Genomic DNA, 23848 nt, shown 5'->3' on the forward strand with positions numbered 1-23848 from the left:
ACCCCTGACTGCTTAATGAACACTAAGCTGCTTATTCACAGTGATACGCCCCACCATTATTGAGAGGAGAGAGTCTTGTCAGTGTATGTTAATTTCCCTTCAATGTCGGTTTTTGCAGAGAAAAAGTGGCACCGATGTGGAGTCCTTCTTCAACCGCATTCCAGCCAATGACACCCCTCCAACGCTCTTCCGGACCAACAAGTTTACATCTGGCTTTCAGAGCATTGTTGATGCCTATGGTGTGGCCAGCTATCAAGAAGTTAATCCAGGTGGGTTCTATGCATAGGGAGGAGAAGGCATTTTTCTCTAAGTAATTGAAAAGGAGTTTAATGAAGGGGTACCACAAAGCTGATTAAATCTACGCTCACACTTTAGTTACAAACGAGACTATGTGGAGAGTCCTACATATTCTGGCCAGTTTCTTAATGGTGTTGCTCATTTACAGAATGGACATCTTGACCTAGGGTTGGTCAATTTGGTTATCAGTTCATGTCATCTGCCAGTGTGACTAGGGGTGGGCGGTATGGCGGAAAAATTATATCACGATATAAGTCAAAATAATCATGGTAACGGTGTATATAATGTTGTAATCTATGTGGCTGTTCTTTTCAGACTTAATCCAGTTTAGGTACTTCTGTTGGCCCAATTTCATAGGTTGACAGTGGGTAGCTCTCCTGTGATGTTTCTTTTCATAAGGACCATCTTAATCAACTGAAGTAATTCCAAAATATCTCTAGTGTGCAAAATAAGGAATAAAGGAATAAACATATTGTACATGGATTTTAAGACACGCAATATTGGAAAATATGTGGTAGTATATATCAACATGTATGTGTATGTACAGTGCATCCAGAAAGTATTCACAGCGCATCACTTTTTCCACATTTTGTTATGTTACAGCCTTATTCCAAAATGGATTAAATTCATTTTTTTCCTCAGAATTCTACACACAACACCCCATAATGACAACGTGAAAAAGTTTGAGGTTTTTGCAAATTTATTAAAAATAAAAAAATTGAGAAATCCCATGTACATAAGTATTCACAGCCTTTGCTCAATACTTTGTCGATGCCCCTTTGGCAGTAATTACAGCCTCAAGTCTTTTTGAATATGATGCCACAAGCTTGGCACACCTATCCTTGGCCAGTTTGGCCCATTCCTCTTTGCAGCACCTCTCAAGCTCCATCAGGTTGGATGGGAAGCGTCGGTGCACAGCCATTTTAAGATCTCTCCAGAGATGTTCAATCGGATTCAAGTCTGGGCTCTGGCTGGGCCACTCAAGAACATTCACAGAGTTGTCCTGAAGCCACTCCTTTGATATCTTGGCTGTGTGCTTAGGGTCGTTGTCCTGCTGAAAGATGAACCGTTGCCCCAGTCTGAGGTCAAGAGTGCTCTGGAGCAGGTTTTCATCCAGAATGTCTCTGTACATTGCTGCAGTCATCTTTCCCTTTATCCTGACTAGTCTCCCAGTCCCTGCCACTGAAAAACATCCCCACAGCATGATGCTTCCACCACCATGCTTCACTGTAGGGATGGTGCCAGGTTTCTCCCAAATGTGACGCCTGGCATTCACACCAAAGAGTTCAATCTTTGTCTCATCAGACCAGAGAATTTTCTTTCTCATGGTCTGAGAGTCCTTCAGGTGCCTTTTGGCAAACTCCAGGCGGGCTGCCATGTGCCTTTTACTAAGGAGTGGCTTCCGTCTGGCCACTCTACCATACAGGCCTGATTGGTGGATTGCTGCAGAGATGGTTGTCCTTCTGGAAGGTTCTCCTGTCTCCACAGAGGACCTCTGGAGCTCTGACAGAGTGACCATCGGGGTTCTTGGTCACCTCCCTGACTAAGGCCCTTCTCCCCCGATTGCTCAGTTTAGATGGCCGGCCAGCTCTATGAAGAGTCCTGGTGGTTTTGAACTTCTTCCACTTACGGATGATGGAGGCCACTGTGCTCATTGGGACCTTCAAAGCAGGAGAAATTTTTCTGTAACCTTCCCCAGATTTGTGCCTCGAGACAATCCTGTCTCTGAGGTCTACAGACAATTCCTTTGACTTCATGCTTGGTTTGTGCTCTGACATGAACTGTCAACTGTGGACCTTCTATAGACAGGTGTGTGCCTTTCCAAATCATGTCCAGTCAACTGAATTTACCACAGGTGGACTACAATGAAGCTGCAGAAACATCTCAAGGATGATCAGGGAAACAGGAGGCACCTGAGCTCAATTTCGAGCTTCATGGCAAAGGCTGTGAATACTTATGTACATGTGCTTTCTCAATTTTTTTTATTTTTAGAAAATTTGCAAAAATCTCAAGTAAACTTTTTTCACGTTATCATTAATGGGGTGTTGTGTGAAGAATTCTGAGGAATAAAATGAATTTAATCCATTTTGGAATAAGGCTGTAACATAAGAAAATGTGGAAAAAGTGATGCGCTGTGAATACTTTCTGGATGCACTGTATATGTGTATATACGGATCGTGAGCCTTCTCACCGCTCCAGCCACATTGTTTCCTTTGCTGAGTCCAAGTCAGACACTTTGACCTGACACGCTCTTCATCGCACATCACTCCTTCAACATGCACGGCTTTGCCTTCCCCCTGGAGAGAGTGTCCTGCCCCTTAGCTCACAGGTCAAGTTTCTACATTAACAACACAGGATACAAATTTTAACAAAAGTAGCTGGAGCTGCAGAAGGTGGCATGGCTCTACCTAACTATCAGTTTTATTACTGGGCAGTAAAACATACAAACTATAAAAACCTGGACACAAATAGATGAACAGACACAGGCTTGGGGCACAATAGAAATAAAGTCCTGCAGTACTTCTCTATATTCCCTGCTTTGTGCCCCAATAAGTGCAAGTTATCACCGATACACTAACAACCCAAATGTGCTTCACTCACTCAGAATATGGAACCAGTGTAGGAAGCATTTTAAGATGGAGAAGCTTTTATCTGCTGCGCCTCTGCATGAGAAACACCTTTTTCAACCCTTGCAAACATGCAGTTTTTAATATCTGGAAAACATTTGGGATTAAATTACTTAGAGATCTGTACATAAACAATATCTTTGCATCCTATGAACAATTACATTCCAAATTTAACTTTCCAGCAACACATTTCTTTCACTATTTTCAAATTAGGAACTTTGTTAAACAGAACCTGCCCGATTTTCCTCATCTCGCACCTTCCTGTATGCTGGAAAAAATATTGCTCAGTTTTGAGGACTCGGACAGCATTTCTGCAATATATAAAATTATTTTACAGTCCCTCCCTTTCAAAGATCCAAGAGGACAGCAGGAAAAGGATCTCTCACTCGAAATCTCAGAAAAGTAGTGGAAGGTAGCAATGCAGAGAATTCACTCGAGCTCCATATGTGCAAAGCATACAATTATTCAACTCAAAATTATTTATCAAGCACATCTGTCTCGCTTGAAATTGTCCACAATGTTCCAGGGCGAGATCCAACCTGCGAACGCTGCAATCGAGCTCCAGCCTCACTGGGTCACATGTTCTGGGCCTTCACCAAATTAACATCATTCTGGACAAAAATTTGAAGTGCCTTTCAGACAGCCTTGGTGTCACAATCCCTCCTAATGCACTAACAGCTGTGTGTGGTGGGCTCACAGAGGGGCTTAAAGTGGAGAAGGACAAACAAACTGTGATGGCCTTCACTACACTGTTAGCACGCAGACTTATTTTGCTAAACTGGAAGAATCCTAACTCTCCTCTAAGTCAGTGGGTAACTGATGTTTTATATTATTTGAAATAGGAAAAAATCAAATTCTCACTTAGAGGATCTGTGCAGAACTTCTTCAAAACCTGGCAGGATCTGATCAATAATACAGTGGAACCTCGGTTTGCGAGCATAATTCGTTCCGCAAACGTGCTCGTAGTCCAAAACACTCGTATATCAAAGTGAATTTCCCCATAAGAAATAATGGAAACTCAGATGATTTGTTCCACAACCCAAAACTATTCATATAAAAATGATTTAATACAAAATATAAAGTAAAAATACATAAAACAAATTAACTTGCAGTTTACCTTTGAAAAGAATCATGGCTGGTGTGAGTGAGTTTCTAAACTCTTTTGGGATTGCACCCAACGGGACGACACGCGGAAGAGCATCCCAAAGCAATCGCAGTCTCCCAGCGCTGTAGCAGTTCACCGTAAAAGCGAATCTGAAAAGATCGCGGCCATGCTATAAGCGCCTGCCATCGATGGGTGATACAAGGAACATTATAAATGTGCAGGACCCTGCCTGACTGCTGTGTCTGTGTATAAATAACCGCGCTGTGTCTGTTTCAAGCTGAATAAAGCTGGTGTTGCTAAAGTACTGAGACTCAGCTTCGTGTTTTAGGGTGCAAGATGGGGACTCGCACGTCACAGCACACACACACACACACGAGCGCGCGTGTGCACACATATATACATACACACACACACACACACGCGTGCGCGCACACGCACAGTCACAATGCTAATGCCGTAGTAAACACTATACACTCGTACGGATGTTGACTATATGAGTGAGGCACGCCGACTCAGACGGAGAATAGGAGATGATTACCCACAATCCCGCAGTGAGAGATAGAGAGAGAAGAACCGTCAGCTCAGTTGTGATCACATGACACTCAGCAGACAAAGCGTATACATACTACTCGTACTGCAAGACCTCGCTCGTTTATCAAGTCAAAATGTATTAAAAAATTTTGCTCGTCTTGCAAAGCACTCGTAAACCAAGTTACTCGCAAACCGAGGTTCCACTGTATTTTAGAATACGCTCTTAAAGCACAGAGGAAGTAGAGTCTCCTCTCATTTCTTTTTCTTCATTTATCTTTTTCCGCCTATTAAACTCATCAATTTATTTATTTTTACTAGCTTTAAGTTTTACTCCATTGGCTATGCTCTCTTTCTCAGGGTTGATTTGTTTTCAATCCTATTTTTTTGTAAACATTCATCTATTTGTATGGAATGATTACAATAAAATAAAAAAAAAAAACTAGCTGGAGCTCTACTGCCATCTAAATCCACTGTCCATGATTATTATTATTATTATTATAATGTGCATTTTCTGTAATACACGCGTGTTTCTGTAAATGCAGTCGCTGAAACAAACACGTTACCAGTTTTTGGACCTGTTGGTTAAACTCTACTCAGTTGCAATTGAACATTGACATTTAGCTAAAGCAAGTTTCCACGTGTGTGCAGGTTCATCTCCACAGCTCTACCAGTGTGTGTGTCAGAAGGACAAGTAACTAGGGGGCTTCCTGATATGTTCAATCACAAACATGTCTACCAATGTCTCGGTCCTACTAGATGTGACCATCAGTTAATCACTTTAACCTTCCTGTTTTCAAAGCACACTACTTTCTTATCTGTACACATGAAGAGTCTTGGGAACTTGCTTGCCATAAAAGAGGTCATTAAGTAAATGTATCTTCTGCCGTGTTTGTTGGATAAGAAGATTTCTCCCATAACGCCTGTGGCCTCAGCCTTTTGTGTTGTGCTGTTTTTTTAGCTCCCTATACTATAATCACCTTCCCATTCCTGTTTGCGGTTATGTTTGGAGATGTTGGACACGGGATAATTATGTTCCTGTTTGGACTGTGGATGGTTATCGGTGAGAAAGACCCAAAGATGAAACACAGTAACAACGAGGTATGTATTTGCATCAGTCATTCCACTCATAGCTGTAATCTGATGGCGTTACCATTTTAAATAAGAAAATCACAAATGGAGAGGAGATGCTGTTAATTCAAAGCAGGCAACTGATTCAGATGGATATCTGTAGGAAATAAAGTACTTCTTGGACAATGAGAGCTCACAGGATGCAAGGACCCTCGCGTTGTCTTCTCCACCCAGTCCCACTCACACTTCCACCCTCCTTGCAGTGGACCCTAAAGCTAAACTTGACCCTGCGTGTTTCTCTCACACCACAGCTACTGACCATCCTTATTTGTCCCAACCTCTTGAACTATCCATTTTGACATCCCCTTCTTTATGTTGTATAAAACCGAATGTCTAGCCGAGCATTCCAAGCCAAAAAAAACTAATGTTATGCTTTTGTTTGCAGATCTGGCAGACCTTCTTTGGGGGGCGCTATCTCATCCTGCTCATGGGTGCTTTTTCCGTATACACTGGCGCCATCTATAATGAATGCTTCAGTGTGGCCATGACCACGTTTCCATCAGGGTGGAGTGTCAAAGCCATGTTTGACAATGGCATCTGGAGGTGAGATGTGGACGGGCGACAGACCTTAAGTTGGTGCCCCTTTTTCTAAATACAGACTTGACCGTTTCCTATGCAGAGGAGGGGGGTACTTGTTTCTGAAGATGTGATTAAGTTATTGTTTGGGGGTGTGATCTGTTATGCCTTTAGCTGTTCACCAAGGTGCTCTAATTACTGCAAAAAAAAATGAAAACATAAATCATATATGAGTTAAATTATTGACTGAGACCTTCTGAATGTTGGTATTCAGGCTGCTCCTTTTGGGATTGCCTAGTTGAATATAACCCACCTGAGAACAGGACATTATACCAAAAAAAAAAAAATGTTGCGCAATATCTTCTGTGATGGATGTTGTATATTTTTAGATGTAGAATTTTGATGTACCTTTCATGACTGGACCTGGTTGAGTTTTTCCTATTGCAGCCTTCGGTATAGAATTTGCATGCTCTACCAGTCCTTACATTGTTTTCCTCCTACCCTACAATGATATGTTGCTTTGTAACTTACTTTAAATTGAGAATGGATGCCTGCGTGCCCTGTGATGGACTGGCATTCCACCTATAGCTCCTCCTGCTGTTACAGTGCATCCAGAAAGTATTCACAGCACATCACTTTTTCCACATTTTGTTATGTTACAGCCTTATTCCAAAATGGACTAAATTCATTTTTTTCCTCAGAATAACACAACACCCCATAATGACAACATGAAAAAAGTTTACTTGAGGTTTTTGCAAATTTATCCATCCATCCATCCATCCATCCATCCATTGTCTCCCGCTTATCCGAGGTCGGGTCGCGGGGGCAGCAGCTTGAGCAGAGATGCCCAGACTTCCCTCTCCCCGGCCACTTCTTCTAGCTCTTCCGGGAGAATCCCAAGGCGTTCCCAGGCCAGTCGAGAGACATAGTCCCTCCAGCGTGTCCTGGGTCTTCCCCGGGGTCTCCTCCCGGTTAGACGTGCCCGGAACACCTCACCAGGGAGGCGTCCAGGAGGTATCCTGATCAGATGCCCGAGCCACCTCATCTGACTCCTCTCGATGCGGAGGAGCAGCGGCTCTACTCTGAGCCCCTCCCGGATGACTGAGCTTCTCACCCTATCTTTAAGGGAAAGCTCAGACACCCCGCGGAGGAAACTCATTTCAGCCGCTTGTATTCGCGATCTCGTTCTTTCGGTCACTACCCATAGCTCATGACCATAGGTGAGGGTAGGAACATAGATCGACTGGTAAATTGAGAGCTTCGCCTTGCCGCTCAGCTCCTTTTTCACCACGACAGACCGATGCAGCGCCCGCATTACTGCGGATGCCGCACCGATCCGCCTGTCGATCTCACGCTCCATTCTTCCCTCACTCGTGAACAAGACCCCGAGATACTTGAACTCCTCCACTTGGGGCAGGATCTCGCTACCAACCCTGAGAGGGCACTCCACCCTTTTCCGGCTGAGGACCATGGTCTTGGATTTGGAGGTGCTGATTCTCATCCCAGCCGCTTCACACTCGGCTGCGAACCGATCCAGAGAGAGCTGAAGATCACGGCCTGATGAAGCAAACAGGACAATATCATCTGCAAAAAGCAGTGACCCAATCCTGAGCCCACCAAACCGGACCCCCTCAACGCCCTGGCTGCGCCTAGAAATTCTGTCCATAAAAGTTATGAACAGAATCGGTGACAAAGTGCAGCCCTGGCGGAGTCCAACTCTCACTGGAAACGGGTTCGACTTACTGCCGGCAATGCGGACCAAGCTCTGGCACCGATCGTACAGGGACCGAACAGCCCTTATCAGGGGGGCCGGTACCCCATACTCTCGGAGTGCCCCCCACAGGATTCCCCGAGGGACACGGTCGAATGCCTTTTCCAAGTCCACAAAACACATGTAGACTGGTTGGGCAAACTCCCATGCACCTTCCAGGACCCTGCTAAGGGTATAGAGCTGGTCCACTGTTCCGTGACCAGGACGAAAACCACACTGTTCCTCCTGAATCCGAGGCTCGACTATCCGACGGACCCTCCTCTCCAGGACCCCTGAATAGACTTTTCCAGGGAGGCTGAGGAGTGTGATCCCTCTGTAGTTGGAACACACCCTCCGATCCCCCTTCTTAAAGAGGGGGACCACCACCCCGGTCTACCAATCCAGAGGCACTGTCCCTGATGTCCATGCGATGTTGCAGAGGCGTGTCAACCAAGACAGTCTTACAACATCCAGAGCCTTGAGGAACTCCGGGCGTATCTCATCCACCCCTGGGGCCCTGCCACCAAGAAGTTTTTTGACCGCCTCGGTGACCTCAGTCCCAGAGATGGGGGAGCCCACCTCTGAGTCCCCAGGCTCTGCTTCCTCATTGGAAGGCATGTTAATGGGATTGAGGAGGTCTTCGAAGTACTCCCCCCACCGACCCACAACGTCCCGAGTCGAGGTCAGCAGCGCACCGTCCCCACCATATACAGTGTTGACACTGCACTGCTTCCCCTTCCTGAGACGCCGGATGGTGGACCAGAATCTCCTCGAAGCCGTCCGAAAGTCGTTCTCCGTGGCCTCCCCAAACTCCTCCCACGCCCAAGTTTTTGCCTCAGCAACCACCAAAGCCGCATTCCGCTTGGCCTGCCGGTACCTATCAGCTGCCTCCAGGGTCCCACAGGACAAAAGGGTCCCGTAGGACTCCTTCTTCAGCTTGACGGCATCCTTCACCGCCGGGGTCCACCAACGGGTTTGGGGATTGCCGCCACGACAGGCACCGACCACCTTACGGCCACAGCTCCGATCAGCTGCCTCAACAATAGAGGCACGGAACATGGCCCATTCGGACTCAATGTCCCCCACCTCCCTCGGGATGTGGTCGAAGTTCTGCCGGAGGTGGGAGCTGAAGCTACTTCTGACAGGGGGCTCTGCCAGACGTTCCCAGCAGACCCTCACAACACGTTTGGGCCTACCACGCCTGACCGGCATCCTCCCCCACCATCGAAGCCAACTCACCACCAGGTGGTGATCAGTTGACAGCTCCGCCCCTCTCTTCACCCGAGTGTCCAAGACATGTGGCCGCAAGTCCGACGACACGCCCACAAAGTCGATCATCGAACTGAGGCCTAGGGTGTCCTGGTGCCAAGTGCACATATGAACACCCCTATGCTTGAACATGGTGTTCGTTATGGACAATCCGTGACGAGCACAGAAGTCCAATAACAAAACACCACTCGGGTTTATTAAAAACAAAAAAACTGAGAAATCCCATGTCCATAAGTATTCACAGCCTTTGCTCAATACTTTGTCGATGCACCTTTGGCACCAATTCCAGCCTCAAGTCTTGTTGAATATGATGCCACAAGCTTGGCACACCTATCCTTGGCCAGTTTCGCCCATTCCTCTTTGCAACACCTCTCAAGCTCCATCAGGTTGGATTGGAAGTGTTGGTGCACAGCCATTTTAAGATCTCTCAAGAGATGTTCAATCGGATTCAAGTCTGGGCTCTGGCTGGGCCACTCAAGGACATTCACAGAGTTGTCCTGAAGCCACTCCTTTGATATCTTGGCTGTGTGCTTAGGGTCGTTGTCCTGCTGAAAGATGAACCGTCGCCCCAGTATGAGGTCAAGAGCGCTCTGGAGCAGGTTTTCATCCAGGATGTCTCTGTACATTGCTGCAGTCATCTTTCCCTTTATCCTGACTAGTCTCCCAGTCCCTGCCACTGAAAAACATCCCCATAGCATGATGCTACCACCACCATGCTTCACTGTATGGATAGTATTGGCCTGGTGTTGAGCGGTGCCAGGTTTCCTCCAAACGTGACGCCTGGCATTCACACCAAAGAGTTCAATCTTTGTCTCATCAGACCAGAGAATTTTCTTTCTCATGGTCTGAGAGTCCTTCAGGTGCCTTTTGGCAAACTCCAGGTGGGCTGCCATGTGCCTTTTACTAAGGAGTGGCTTCCATCTGGCCACTCTACCATACAGGCCTGATTGGTGGATTGCTGCAGAGATGGATGTCCTTGTGGAAGGTTCTCCTCTCTCCACAGAGGACCTCTGGAGCTCTGACAGAGTGACCGTGGGGTTCTTGGGTCACCTCCCTGACTAAGGCCCTTCTCCCCCGATCGCTCAGTTTAGATGGCCGGCCAGCTCTAGGTGGAGTCCTGGTGGTTTCGAACTTCTTCCACTTACGGATGATGGAGGCCATTGTGCTCATTGGGACCTTCAAAGCAGCAGAATTTTTTCTGTAACCTTCCCCAGATTTGTGCCTCGAGACAATCCTGTCTCAGAGGTCTACAGACAATTCCTTTGACTTCATGCTTGGTTTGTGCTCTGAACTGTCAACTGTGGGACCTTCTATAGACAGGTGTGTGCCTTTCCAAATCATGTCCAATCAACTGAATTTACCAGAGGTGGACTCCAATGAAGCTGCAGAAACATCTCAAGGATGATCAGGGGAAACAGGATGGACCTGAACTCAATTTTGAGCTTCATGGCAAAGGCTGTGAATACTTATGTACATGTGCATTCTCAATTTTTTTATTTTTAATAAATTTGCAAAAACCTCAAGTAAACTTTTTTCACGTTGTCATTATGGGGTGTTGTGTGTAGAATTCTGAGGAAAAAAATGAATTTAATCCATTTTGGAATAAGGCAGTAACATAACAAAAGGTGGAAAAAGTGATGCGCTGTGAATACTTTCTGGATGCACTGTATATACTGCAAACGCTGCCGTTCTTTATTATATTCTGTAAGTGCCTTGAGCGTGGGAAAGGCGCTATATGAATAAAATGTATTATTATTATCTCTATTTTATGGAGGTTGTAGCACAGAGACTGTATTTGCATGTCACAAAAGGAGTTACTGAAAGTACTAAATGTTGCACTGTGATGATCTTTGAAGTGTTTCCTCCTCATTACATGTTTTTATTTGCCATACACCTCCATTAATAGCAACTTAAAAATTAAGCTGTTAGGTTAAAAAATGTATATATTTAAAACAAATCATAAGCATTGGTTGCTATTAGGTTGCGAGAAATGGACGCTAACTAGTGACCTGAGACAAAGACTGGGCTCCTTCGGTTCTGTGTCTCTTCAGAGAACCCTTGGGTCCCGCTGGTTTGACTTTGTGTTGCTCACCGAGTCCCAAATGAGGCACATGACCTGCCTTGTGAAGGAGTGTCACTTACTTTTTTCCATCGATCCATTTATATTGACCTTTTTGTTGTTTTTTTGTAGAATGGAGGATTTGGACGGTAATCCATTTCTAAGCTTAGATCCTAATAAGACGGGCGTCTTCCAAAATGTTTATCCTTTTGGAATTGATCCCGTGAGTACTTTGCACTTAACCTTCAGTGCTTTTCATTCTCGTCTTAGCTGTGTGGCGACCTCACTTGCTAAATGAGTGCCTTGATCGTTTTTTGCAGGTATGGAGTATGTCCAACAACCATTTAAACTTCCTTAACTCCTATAAGATGAAGATGTCTGTCATAATTGGCATCATCCACATGACCTTTGGAGTGTGCCTGAGTGTCTTTAATTACAGGTAAGAAGTAAGTCGCCATCTTTTAGCCTGAAAATACACATCCAATAACAGCTTCCCTTGGTAATTGTTTTAGGGTCCTAAGGTGGCCCCGTTCTCCCCTTTCTGTTCTTTGCTACTTAGACCTTCACATCTTATTCTCTTACCACACTGTCAGGTACTGTAGTTCAGCACGTCCCCCTTTCTGTTACATCTTTAACACCCAGGAGTTTAGATAAAGTGCAAGAACTGGCTGGAGAAAAATGTTACAAATGTATTCATGTATCATAGATGATACGCCCTAAATGAGACCGAGCAGAGTGCAAATGTTGGAAAGATAATAATATCACCCGATACGTGTTAAGCATCCAATATGTTTTAAATTCCCAAATGGCTGTCCATCTTAGTCTGTGGTCTGGTATGGCCCTTGATTATCCAGCATGCCGTCTGCATAGGGCAGTAGAAATGACCTCTCCTAAGGATGGCAAATCACAGAGACGGCATGGCCCTCCACATGGGTGAATCAGAGAGACATTTTGGCTTTCTCTTAGCCGTTAATGTATGGTCTGTGACACAAGTCATGGTCAGGTGCACTCGGTCCCCATCCAATCCTGTCCCATTCATGTCCTTTCATCTTACCCACCTGTATTCCCCCAGGCTAGCTGGCCAGTTCCCAAGGATGCACAAATGTAATTTCAGATAAAACAAGAACAAAAGCGTATACAGTGGAACCTCGGTTCACGAACGCCTCGGTACACGTACAACTCAGTTTACGACCAAAAAGTTCGCCAAACTTTTGCCTCGGTTCACGACCACACACTCGGTATACGAACAAGCCAGTTTCCTAACGGTTTGTGCGTGCTGATGATTTCCGCACGTGTTGCATTGTTCTCGGTCAGACATGAACTGCTGCAATGTGAGAGAGAGAGAGAGAGAGAGAGCAGGCAGGCTCGTGTGCTGATGAGAGAGAGAGAGAGAGAGAGAGAGAGAGAGAGAGAGAGCAGGCAGGCTCGTGTGCTGATGAGAGAGAGAGAGAGAGAGAGAGAGAGAGCAGGCAGGCTCGTGTGCTGATGAGAGAGAGAGAGAGAGAGAGAGAGAGAGAGAGAGCAGGCAGGCTCGTGTGCTGATGAGAGAGAGAGAGAGAGAGCAGGCAGGCTCGTGTGCTGATGAGAGAGAGAGAGAGAGAGAGAGAGAGAGAGAGAGAGAGAGAGAGAGAGAGAGAGAGCAGGCAGGCTCGTGTGCTGATGAGAGAGAGAGAGCGCGTGCAGCTGAGAGCGAGCCTGTACGTGCAGCTGAGCAGGGATCCTGGGTGTTTGTCAGTGTTATTCAATGTTTTTACATTAGTTTACTATTACACTGTGCATTCTATGGTGTAATTAACTATATTTGTGCTTAAAAATATTTAAAAAAATATATTTACATACAGTTCGTACGGTCTGGAACGGATTAATTGTATTTACATACAATCCTATGGGGGAAATTGCTTCGGTTCACGACCAAATTGGTTTACGACCAGAGGTTTGGTCGTGAACGGAGGTTCCACTGTATACAGGCGATTGTTTCATAGTGTGCCTTTTTCAACATGCTTCTCTCATGGAGTTTTCGGGAAATGTCTTGTAAAAATGTAGTGTTCCTGCACACCTGGCCAACTCCTAACCCTGAAAAGGTCTTAGCTGATCTGATAGGTAAAGTCCCTGAGCATGGAACTGGCTCCTATAAAGCTTCCCTGCTTTAAAAATGAGACATTATTATATATAAATAAAAAAATGTTTAACCTATATGCTAGATATCATTATATTATCATTATACATGCTCTGCCAGCTGAAGTCCAGATGGCTACAACGTTTGATCTTTTTCTCATGTGATCTGATATTTGGAACATTTAGCTTGCTACTCATATTCTTGTAAGGTGAACTTAAGCTGGAGGCACATTACACGACTTCTAATTAGAGGGGGAGATCAAACACGACTGCATTTGCTAATCTCGTCTCCTGAGTATGTCAGATGACATGACCAGGAATCGCAGGGCATGATAAATCTGATAAGACAACTCCATGATGATTTTCCGGCACAGCTTGACATTTCCAAAGTATCGCAAGCTCGCCCCTTTTTCTGAAAGATAGAAACATGCAGCCTGACAAAGCGAGTTCATCTGCAATCTTGGCCCTGTTTTTCATTCTATCGTGGTATGTAAAATGCAAGACACATGAGGCTGTGTTCTGTTTTCAAGGTCCACAACACGGTCCTTATTCCTTGTAACTGCATTATATGCGCTGTATTTCTGGCTGAGCGCTCATTGGTTTGCAAGTCTCACGCGCACAGACCCCGTGACAAGATCAGATCAGTTTGATTTGTTCAGGGTGAGTTGCAGTGTTTGCAACAAGTTTATGGGTATGTCAGATGACACAACTTGAGGTCACAGCGCCCCGTCACAAATACGAATGCAAATGAAGTCTGTGACTGATACTCGCATATTGTGACGTGGCCTTTACTTGCTGTGTCCCACTATCAGGCTGAAAGTGGCACTGCTTCACGACTGGTTCTTCTGTAATGGTGCTTCTGCTTTCCTCTTCCTCCAGACATTTTAAGAAGCTCTACAGCATCATCCTGGTCTTCATTCCTGAGGTCATCTTCATGCTTGGTCTCTTTGGCTACCTGGTCTTCTTGATCATCTTTAAGTGGATCGTTTATGGTCCACTCACCTCAAATGTGGCTCCCAGCATCCTGCTACACTTTATTGACATGTTCATGTTCACAGAAAACAAAGGCAACGAGGATTTGTATGAAGGGCAGGTGAGTGACCACATGGGAACCGATCATTCTGTCCTCCTTGGGTATTGCAGTCTGTGATCCAAGAGTAAGTTGATCCTTATTTTACAGATGTGGCTGAAAATATTGGTACCCTTTCACTAAAAAAACAACAAAAATTGACACTTTTGTTCATGCTAAGCTGAAATTTGGTATCTACAATTCTTTATAACAAATTTAATTGAACAGAAACTTTGCTTTTGATTTATGACTGAACATATTATCTTGTATAATACAGTACTGTGGCTGTTCATTTGTCTGTCCAGGATTTTCAACCACCTGTAGCTCGCAAACCTCGTTTGTCCCATTGACCTGAAATTTGGTACACATATACTACATGACGTCTACTACCCGCTTTCGGGGTGATGATTGACCTCCGAGGTTATTCCTCTTTTTATTTTATTCAATTGTAGAATCAACTCTCGGCAGCGGCCGTCCTCATCCCTACCACCTTCGTCGTCACTTCCCCAACCTCCTCATATCTTAAATCATTCTTGAGGCAGATTGAAGACTTAAGTGACAGCTTAAGTGAAAAATTAAGGAAAATGTACTAAGTAATTGCAACATAAACACTGACTTAATCAGTTTTAACGCAAAAATTTGCCGACAAAAGAAGAGAACAAGCAGGCCACTAGGGTGGAGACAAGAAGAGCTGCTCAGGAACCAGCAAGCGCATCAACCTCTGAGCAAACGAATGCTAAACGTACAGAGAAAGAGGATTCATAACAAATTTAATTGAACAGAAACCTTGCTTTTGATTTATATCCGAACATATCTTCTTATATAATACACTACCGTGGCTGTCCGTTTGTCTGTCCAGGATTTTAAATCGCCTGTAGCTGGTAAACCGTTTGACCTACTGACCTGAAATTCAGTACACACATACTACATGACGTCTACTGTCCGCTTTCAGGGTGGTGATTGTCCTCCAGGGTAAAAAAAAACCTGTAGCCTGAAATTTGGTACAATATACTATGCCGAAACTCTGCACTACAGCTTTATATTAAAAGCGAAGAGTTTTGGAATTATTACACTTTTTAGTTTTTATGTTATTGTAGAATCGACTCTCGGCAGCGGCCAGCAGGGTGGTGCATGCGTACGGGCGCCATTCTCATCCCTACCACCTTCACCGTCACTTCCCCTACCTCTTCATATCTTAAATCAGATTGAAGACTTAAGTGCCAGCTTAATATTTTCGTACTAAGTAATTGCAACAGAAAAAGTGACTTGATTAGTTTTAACACGAAAAGATGCCGATCAAGTCAAGAGTATTCACGGCACGTTATCGTGCAGTACGCCGTTACTGGTTTTTTAAAGAAATAAAAATGGCTTGGACAAAAACCATCAGCGTCCTTAACCTAATGTTTAGTAACACCACCGATGGAGACGATAAAATTACATTTAAAATTACAAATCAAACTGTTCAGACATCTTAATACATAATTCGCCAGCCTCCTCACTCACTCACGTCCGTCCGAAGCCAAATGTGCAGCTGCCTGAAAAACCTTACGAGACCGACATTGCGGCAGGCGGCGGATTTACGGCCGCGAAAATTCAAAGAGAAAGGCAACTTCAATTAAAGCTCTAGAGGCCGGAAAGGCGATTTCAACTACAGCTCGAGACCTAATTACGCATTCATTCAATACACCTATATCAGGTTTGTGGTGCTTGTACTTATTACTATTCCACTCGTGCCCGTCTCATCTAACGTTGTCGAAACGGGCTCTTTGTCTAGTTATAATTAAAGTGCACATTGCAGATTTTCATTGAAGGGGATTTGCATACATTTTGGTCACACAACACTTTTTTATGCGGTCCTCTCAGTAAGATATATGGAGTGAGGAGATCTTAACCATCTAGTACAATTCTGTGGTGTGTGCAGTGTGTTGTTGTAAACAGCACCAGGTTAGTCGCAGAATTCTAAGCAACTTATTATCAAAGTAGGAAACCAGTGTAGACAAATCAGTTGAATAGTTGGGTCAAGTCATCAATGTTAGGAATCTACTGATGCATAAGCCAGGCAGTTGTTACCATAAGAACTTAAGAGTTGGAATCATTAAAACATTAGCTGAATAAGCTGAGAAGAAAGGACAAGTTCGGGAGGTTCAGGCAGAAAGTGTGGATTTGAGGTTAGATAGAAATTAGAGAGATCAAAAGAGTGCCACATTTGGCTTTCTAAAAATCTTGCAAAGTAGTAGTCATCTGTTGGGACAGGACCATGTTCTACCTCATCTCCATTTGGTAATCGTGGCATCTCCCATTTTGGGGTACTTCATCAGTTCATCTCAGTTTTTCTTTCTGTCTCTGCCTCTCTAGCAAATTGTCCAGATGGTGTTGTTAATTGTTGCAGTATGCGCCGTGCCAGTCCTGCTGTTCGGCAAGCCTTTCTACCTGCTCTATCAGCACTACTGTAGACCTTCAAGAAAGGTAAGGGCAACTCTGGTGCTTTCATTTGGCAGCCATTCTTTTGACACAGTGTGTAAATTAGAGCAGTGGATGCAAACCTGGGGGGGTCCAAAGTAAACTTCCACAGGAGATGCAGGATGACTGAAAATAATTATGAAATAGCTGTTGTCACGATTATTACATTTTTATGTATTGGATGCATTTTTTCTTTATGGTATTGTATGGATTTCTGATGGTTTTTAACAAAAGGCTTCAGGGATCTGTGGTATCTGGGGTGAACTTCTCCAGGCTGGTAGTAAGGCTGTCCTCCTGGCATTCCAAGCAATCTTTGCTTCCATTTGGGAGACTGGCATCATCCCAACTGACTGGAAAACGGGACTTGTCGTCCCTATCTGGAAAGGGAAGGGTGGTCGCCTGGATTGCAGCAACTACAGGGGGATAACACTGCTCCCGGTGCCGGGTAAGGTCCTTGCTAGGGAAGTCCTCAATAGGATCCGTGATCACTTGCTCACCCACCAGCGACCAGGACAGTCTGGTTTTACGCCTAAGAAGTCTCGACCGCATCCTGGCACTGAGGGTTCTCATGGAGTGCAAACGCGAATATTGGCAGAGTTTCTTTACAGCCTTTGTCGATTTTCACAAAGAGTTCGACTCGGTTGATCGAGCTGCCCTGTGAGATATCCTGAGTGTTCACGGGATCTCCTCGAGGATGCTGGATATCATGGCCGGCCTGTACACTGGTACTGTGAGTGCTGTGCAGAGTGGAGGTAGAACCTTTGTGTTTTTCCCAGTTGATTCTGGGGTTCATCAGGGGTGTGTTCTGCTCCTACTCTGTTCAATGCTTGGGTGTTGGGCAAGGTCGTGGGGTATCTGTTGGTGAAGAAAGATTCATGGATCTTGACTTTGCTGACGATGCTGTGATCTTTGCAGAGTCAATGGAGGCTCTGATCAGGGCGCTTGAGAGACTGAGCGAGGAGTCAGAATGTCTGAGCTTGCGAGTGTCCTGATAAAAACCAAAGATCCAGGCCTTTAATGACCTCTTGGGCATGGCCAGCAGCAGTGTGTCTGTCTGTGGAGAGAGTGTCGACCTTGTTGAGAGGTCATCTATGCAAAAGGACAAAGGTCCAAGTCTTTAGAGTCCTGGTGTTTCCTGTCTTGCTATATGGTTGCGAGACATGGACACTATCCAGTGACCTGAGACGACGACTGGAATCCTTTGGTACTGTGTCTCTCCGGAAAATCCTTGGGTACCACTGGTTTGACTTTGTGTTGCTCATGGAGTCTCAAATCAGGCACATTACCTGCACTGTGAGGGAGCGTCAGTTACGGCACTACGGCCATCTGGCGCGTTTCCCCCAAGGGTGATCTGGCTTGTAAGATTCTCATTGTTGGGGACCCGAGTGGCTGGACCAGGCCAAGGGGTTGCCCACGTAACACCTGGCTGTGGCAGATAGAGGGTCATTTCTGGAGGGTGGGATTGGACTGTGTGTCTGCCTGGGGAGTTGCTGACCAGGATCCTGAGTTGTTTCATCGTGTGGTAGGTGCGGCAACGTGCTGTACCAGTGCATGCTCCCCAACTTGACTTGATTTTAGAGGGATGAGTGAGACCCAATGCATTTATTAGTTAACATCTTAACATTAATTAGCTGGATTAAGAAGGTCTATGCTTTTCATCATAAAAATACTAAATAACTTCCAGATACTCACCCCAGGAGGCTTCTTTTGATTTGTATGCATGGAAAGGTTCTTGTCTTTAAATGGCAGGGGTCTAACACCGGTGTTGCTAACTCATGAATTGACTGACCATCTTAACATTGCTGTAATGCTACTGATGTTGCATCATCAGAGTGCAAAGAGAGAAGATCTGCAAAGGCTGTTGACAGAGGAACCCGACAGCTCGGTTAACACAGCAGATGGTGACGTGGAAAAGGGAGAGTCCCACAAGGACAGTGAGGTACCAGCCATATACACGTCTCGGATTAAGAAGGTGTCCTCCGCTCTCTCTGCAAATTTTTTTTTTTTTTTGTACCTTTGCAGTTCGATTTCGCAGACGTCTTCATGCATCAGGCGATCCACACCATTGAGTACTGCTTGGGCTGCATTTCCAACACTGCCTCCTACTTGCGATTGTGGGCACTGAGCCTGGCACATGCCCGTAAGTATCTCTCCAAAAGGATGTCTACAATTCACAGCCGGTAGGTTCTTTCCACCTGCCCCTCCACAAAGATGCCTTGTGAGTCCGTTTGTATGCGTTTAGCTGCTGGTTAAGGGTTTTGAACTTTAAAGAGGATGTTAGTTAAAATGAAAGCAAAAAAAGTAAAGTCCATTAGCCGTAATTGATTATAATTAGTGCCCTACTGCCAGTGGGGCCCTGTAAGATCTGAGTTTGACACCCCAACTTACATGAAGACCAGCACCCATATTTATCAAGAATCTCCGAGTAGGAAAACGGTCTTAACTGGCTCAAAGATCTCTGAGTGACGGAACACCGTTATTGGCTTTACTCTCATTTGGTGTGTATGTGTGTGTGTGTCTCGGTCTTTCCATATCTATACTCGTTAGTGTTATCGCTGATGTTGTTTCAAAGTGTCCCAGTTCAATGGATGGCTTCATTAGGGTAACATAAACCTTTTATTTGAACGTAATTCTGTCCCTTTGAATATGATTATTGTTATCATTATGTTTGTGGTGAAGCCTTAGCATTAACTACAAAGCGTCATCATGACTTCGAAGGGAACTACAAAACGCTGTCATAAGTGCCACCTTTCAACTTGGGGTGCTGTAAAATCATGACGTCATTCACTGTCACTCGCAAACTCCTACTCCTCGCTGCCAGAGGGTGTAGCACACTTCATATCTACTGCTCATGTCCTATTGGGCTATTTTTTTATCCGAGGCAGACTTTTAGTGCAATTCCTAAGAGTAAGCCTGAGACGCGCTCATTTATTTTTTTTATCGTGACATTTTAAAATAAAATCGACAGGAAGGTAACCAAAAAACAGAATCTGCTATGCAGACTTAAACTAACCCAACAGCACAAGTGCAGCAGTTCTGGTCAGCGTAGTTCCCTTTTTAAATTTCTGTCTTGTCATTTTCCACCCCTCTACAGAGCTTTCGGAGGTGCTATGGGACATGGTCATGAGCAAAGGACTAAGGTGGGCCGACTACTATGGCAGTGCCTTCCTTTTCTTGTCCTTTGCTGCCTTTGCTGTGCTTACAATCGGGATCCTGCTGGTAATGGAAGGGCTCTCCGCGTTCCTGCACGCACTCCGGTTGCACTGGTGAGTAGAGGTTTGGGTTTAGTTTTCCAAAATTTGGCATAAACATAGAAAGCAAGAAGTCAGAATGCAAGGAATATTGGATTAATTGATGTTAAAAATGGGGGGGGGGGGGGGGGCCTCCCTCCATAAATCAATGTTGTTCATTTTAATTTACAGTGCATACGGACAGTATTCACAGCGCATCACTTTTTCCACATTTTGTTATGTTTCAGCCTTATTCCAAAATGGATTAAATTCATTGTTTTCCTCAGAATTCTGCACACAACACCCCATAATGACAACGTGATAAAAGTTTACTTGAGGTTTTTGCAAATTTATTAAAAATAATTAAAACTGAGAAATCCCATGTACATAAGTATTCACAGCCTTTCCTCAATACTTTGTTGATGCCCCTTTGGCAGCAATTCCAGCCTCAAGTCTTGTTGAATATGATGCCACAAGCTTGGCACACCTATCCTTGGCCAGTTTCACCCATTCCTCTTTGCAGCACCTCTCAAGCTCCATCAGGTTGGATGGGAAGCATCGGTGCACAGCCATTTTAAGATCTCTCCAGAGATGTTCAATCAGATTCAAGGCTGGGCTCTGGTTGGGCCACTCAAGGACATTCACAGAGTTGTCCTGAAGCCACTCCTTTGATATCTTGGCTGTGTGCTTAGGGTCGTTGTCCTGCTGAAAGATGAACCGTCGCCCCAGTCTGAGGTCAAGAGTGCTCTGGAGCAGGTTTTCATCCAGGATGTCTCTGTACATTGCTGCAGTCATCTTTCCCTTTATCCTGACTAGTCTCCCAGTCCCTGCCGCTGAAAAACATCCCCACAGCATGATGCTGCCACCACCATGCTTCACTGTAGGGATGGTATTGGCCTGGTGATGAGCGGTGCCAGGTTTCCCCCAAATGTGACACCTGGCATTCACACCAAAGAGTTCAATCTTTGTGTCATCAGACCAGAGAATTTTCTTTCTCATGGTCTGAGAGTCCTTCAGGTGCCTTTTGGCAAACTCCAGGCGGGCTGCCATGTGCCTTTTACTAAGGAGTGGCTTCCGTCTGGCCACTCTACCATACAGGCCTGATTGGTGGATTGCTACAGAGATGGTTGTCCTTCTGGAAGGTTCTCCTCTCTCCACAGAGGACCTCTGGAGCTCTGACAGAGTGATCACTGGGTTCTTGGTCACCTCCCTGACTAAGGCCCTTCTCCCCCGATCGCTCAGTTTAGATGGCTGGCCAGTGAAGAGTCCTGGTGGTTTCAAACTTCTTCCACTTACGGATGATGGAGGCCACTGTGCTCACTGGGACCTTCAAAGCAGCAGAAATTTTTCTGTAACCTTCCCCAGATTTGTGCCTCGAGACAATCCTGTCTCGGAGGTCTACAGACAATTCCTTTGACTTCATGCTTGGTTTGTGCTCTGACATGAACTGTCAGCTGTGGGACCTTCTATAGACAGGTGTGTGCCTTTCCAAATCATGTCCAGTCAACTGAATTTACCACAGGTGGACTCCAATGAAGCTGCAGAAACATCTCAAGGATGATCAGGGGAAACAGGATGCACCTGAGCTCAATTTTGAGCTTCATGGCAAAGGCTGTGAATACTTATGTACAGGTGCTTTCTCAGTTTTTTTATTTTTAATAAATTTGCAAAAACCTCAAGTAAACATTTTCACGTTGTCATTATGGGGTGTTGTGTGTAGTATTCTGAGGAAAAAATGAATTTAATCCATTTTGGAATAAGGCTGTAAGATAACAAAATGTGGAAAAGTGATGCGCTGTGAATACTTTCCGGATGCACTGTATATAAATGTTCAGTATATGAATGTAACTACAATTTTGTGGTACCACTACACTAGATGGATTGGCCTCCAGTTTCAATATTAAGATGTTTCACAATCAAGAGGAGTCCATTTGGTTTGGTAATAGTGAGGTTGTCCCAGTAATAATTTATAAATTAGATCTGGACAAAGGTCCGAATTGGGCAAATACGCCATGTGGCACATGGTTTAATGTAAACGTTTTACACTTGTGAAACAAAAATTACAAAGGCTGATTTGAAAATCTGTCTGTCCTCCTACATCTGACGGTTCATCGTGGAGTTCCTGTTCCATTTCCTTTTGGCAATTTTCTATCCTTCAGATTTTCTAGGTAAAGCATCACATTGCATTAAAATATCTACTGAATCCAGTTAGTAAATTATTTAATTGTACAGTTATACAAGAGGTAAAAAAAAACAAAAAAAACGTCGTTGTGTTCTTAACATGAATACAATGCGGCTCCGGACCTCATAGTGTCTGAAGTGCTGAATCTGTCGGAGGCCTAAAACTGTCCTGACTGTAGCTGGATACTTCTCCACACCCATGACTGGCAGTTATTTAGTTTGACATCCCCAGCTTCTCAGTCCAACCAGTCTGCGTAATAAAACACAGGATTACAAATGTTTGCGATGTGCCACCTGTTGGAATGATAAATGCAATACATATGTTTGTGTTTTATGCCATTTGGTATGGGACTTGTAAAAGCAGTGTTAATGTTTGCGATGTGCCATCTGTGATTCATTTGTGTAAACCTGGAGATTGCAAAGTACAGAGGATTAAAAACTTCTGTAAACACTAACTGGGTTTTTCTTCTCAAGTTAGATATCTACAGAAAATGGCTTATTTGGACTTGTATTGTTATAGCATAAGAGTTCATATTCAAAATATTGAATGGATAAATTTGTTGACATATCTTTTGTCATGCAGAAAATGAGGATGACTTTCAAGGGGGTTGAATACTTTTGCATGCCACTGTATGCATGTGCCATGCAAAACTGTTCAAAATGTAAGCACTTTCTATAAATAGAAATAAAGTTTTGCCCACACTGGTGCTTTAGAATGGAAGTTATGGGGTAGGAAGGAAAAGCTTGATTACTTAAACAAATCCGTCCATTTTTCAAGTCCAGGCATCTGATGGTGTAATCCTTAGCACACTCTGAATCAGAGAAGACAGATTTGCAAACATTGTGCTGATTGGCCCCGATTTGTGGTGATAAAGGTGGGGTGTGAAACGGGAAGTGGGCGGCAGATGGCACTACAAGCAAGGCTGTCTGGTTTGGTGTCGTTACCCAGTTTGTGAATGAATGATCTTGTTTGATGCCAGTGCCAAACTGTTCATTCTGCGTTTTGATAAAATGGCACCATATGGGAGCGGTTCATTCTTTCTCTTTTCGGCAGGGTTGAGTTTCAGAACAAGTTCTACACGGGCGCCGGCTACAAGCTCAACCCCTTCTCCTTCAAGGCAGTCCTGGAGAGCTTGGTGAGCCCTGCTTGATGAGAGAACCTGCGTCTCGGGAGGACTCGCAATTCTTTTTTTCTTTAATTGATACACCTGCTTGAAAGATCATATTTAATATTTTATCATGGACTAATTCTTCTAAACCATTTTGTAATAATAAAGTATTTGCTCACAGCAGCTTTTTAAAGTTTTTGCTCCCCGTTTCATTTCTCTCTCAACTATATTTATGACATGGTAGGCCTACTCTGTTCCTGCTTGTTTTTGTATATTGGTTAAGTGACCATCTGTCTATATCAAAACCATTGTTTCTTAAACTAAGGGTCTTGGGCAGGAGCAGCAGGAGAGGGGGTCCAGGCAAAGTACTTGGACTGCACTTTGATCGCATCTCCTGGCTGG

At 44.6% G+C, this 23848-nt stretch overlaps 1 protein-coding gene across 1 annotated transcript in view; it reads left to right on the forward strand.

Moving 5' to 3' along the window:
• tcirg1b (T cell immune regulator 1, ATPase H+ transporting V0 subunit a3b) overlaps window positions 1-23639 on the forward strand; it is a 57761-nt gene extending 34122 nt beyond the window's left edge. Inside the window, exons 10-20 of the mRNA XM_028812280.2 lie at window positions 119-269; window positions 5519-5658; window positions 6074-6231; window positions 11415-11505; window positions 11603-11721; window positions 14277-14490; window positions 16822-16932; window positions 18758-18865; window positions 18949-19066; window positions 20021-20192; window positions 23392-23639. Coding sequence (XP_028668113.1) covers window positions 119-269; window positions 5519-5658; window positions 6074-6231; window positions 11415-11505; window positions 11603-11721; window positions 14277-14490; window positions 16822-16932; window positions 18758-18865; window positions 18949-19066; window positions 20021-20192; window positions 23392-23488 — 1479 coding nt within the window. The 3' untranslated portion in view covers window positions 23489-23639. The remainder of the gene's footprint in view (window positions 1-118; window positions 270-5518; window positions 5659-6073; window positions 6232-11414; window positions 11506-11602; window positions 11722-14276; window positions 14491-16821; window positions 16933-18757; window positions 18866-18948; window positions 19067-20020; window positions 20193-23391) is intronic.
• The last annotated feature ends 209 nt before the right edge of the window (window positions 23640-23848 follow it).

The sequence above is a fragment of the Erpetoichthys calabaricus genome, chromosome 10, assembly GCF_900747795.2.
Source record: "Erpetoichthys calabaricus chromosome 10, fErpCal1.3, whole genome shotgun sequence".
Classification (NCBI taxonomy): domain Eukaryota; kingdom Metazoa; phylum Chordata; class Cladistia; order Polypteriformes; family Polypteridae; genus Erpetoichthys; species Erpetoichthys calabaricus.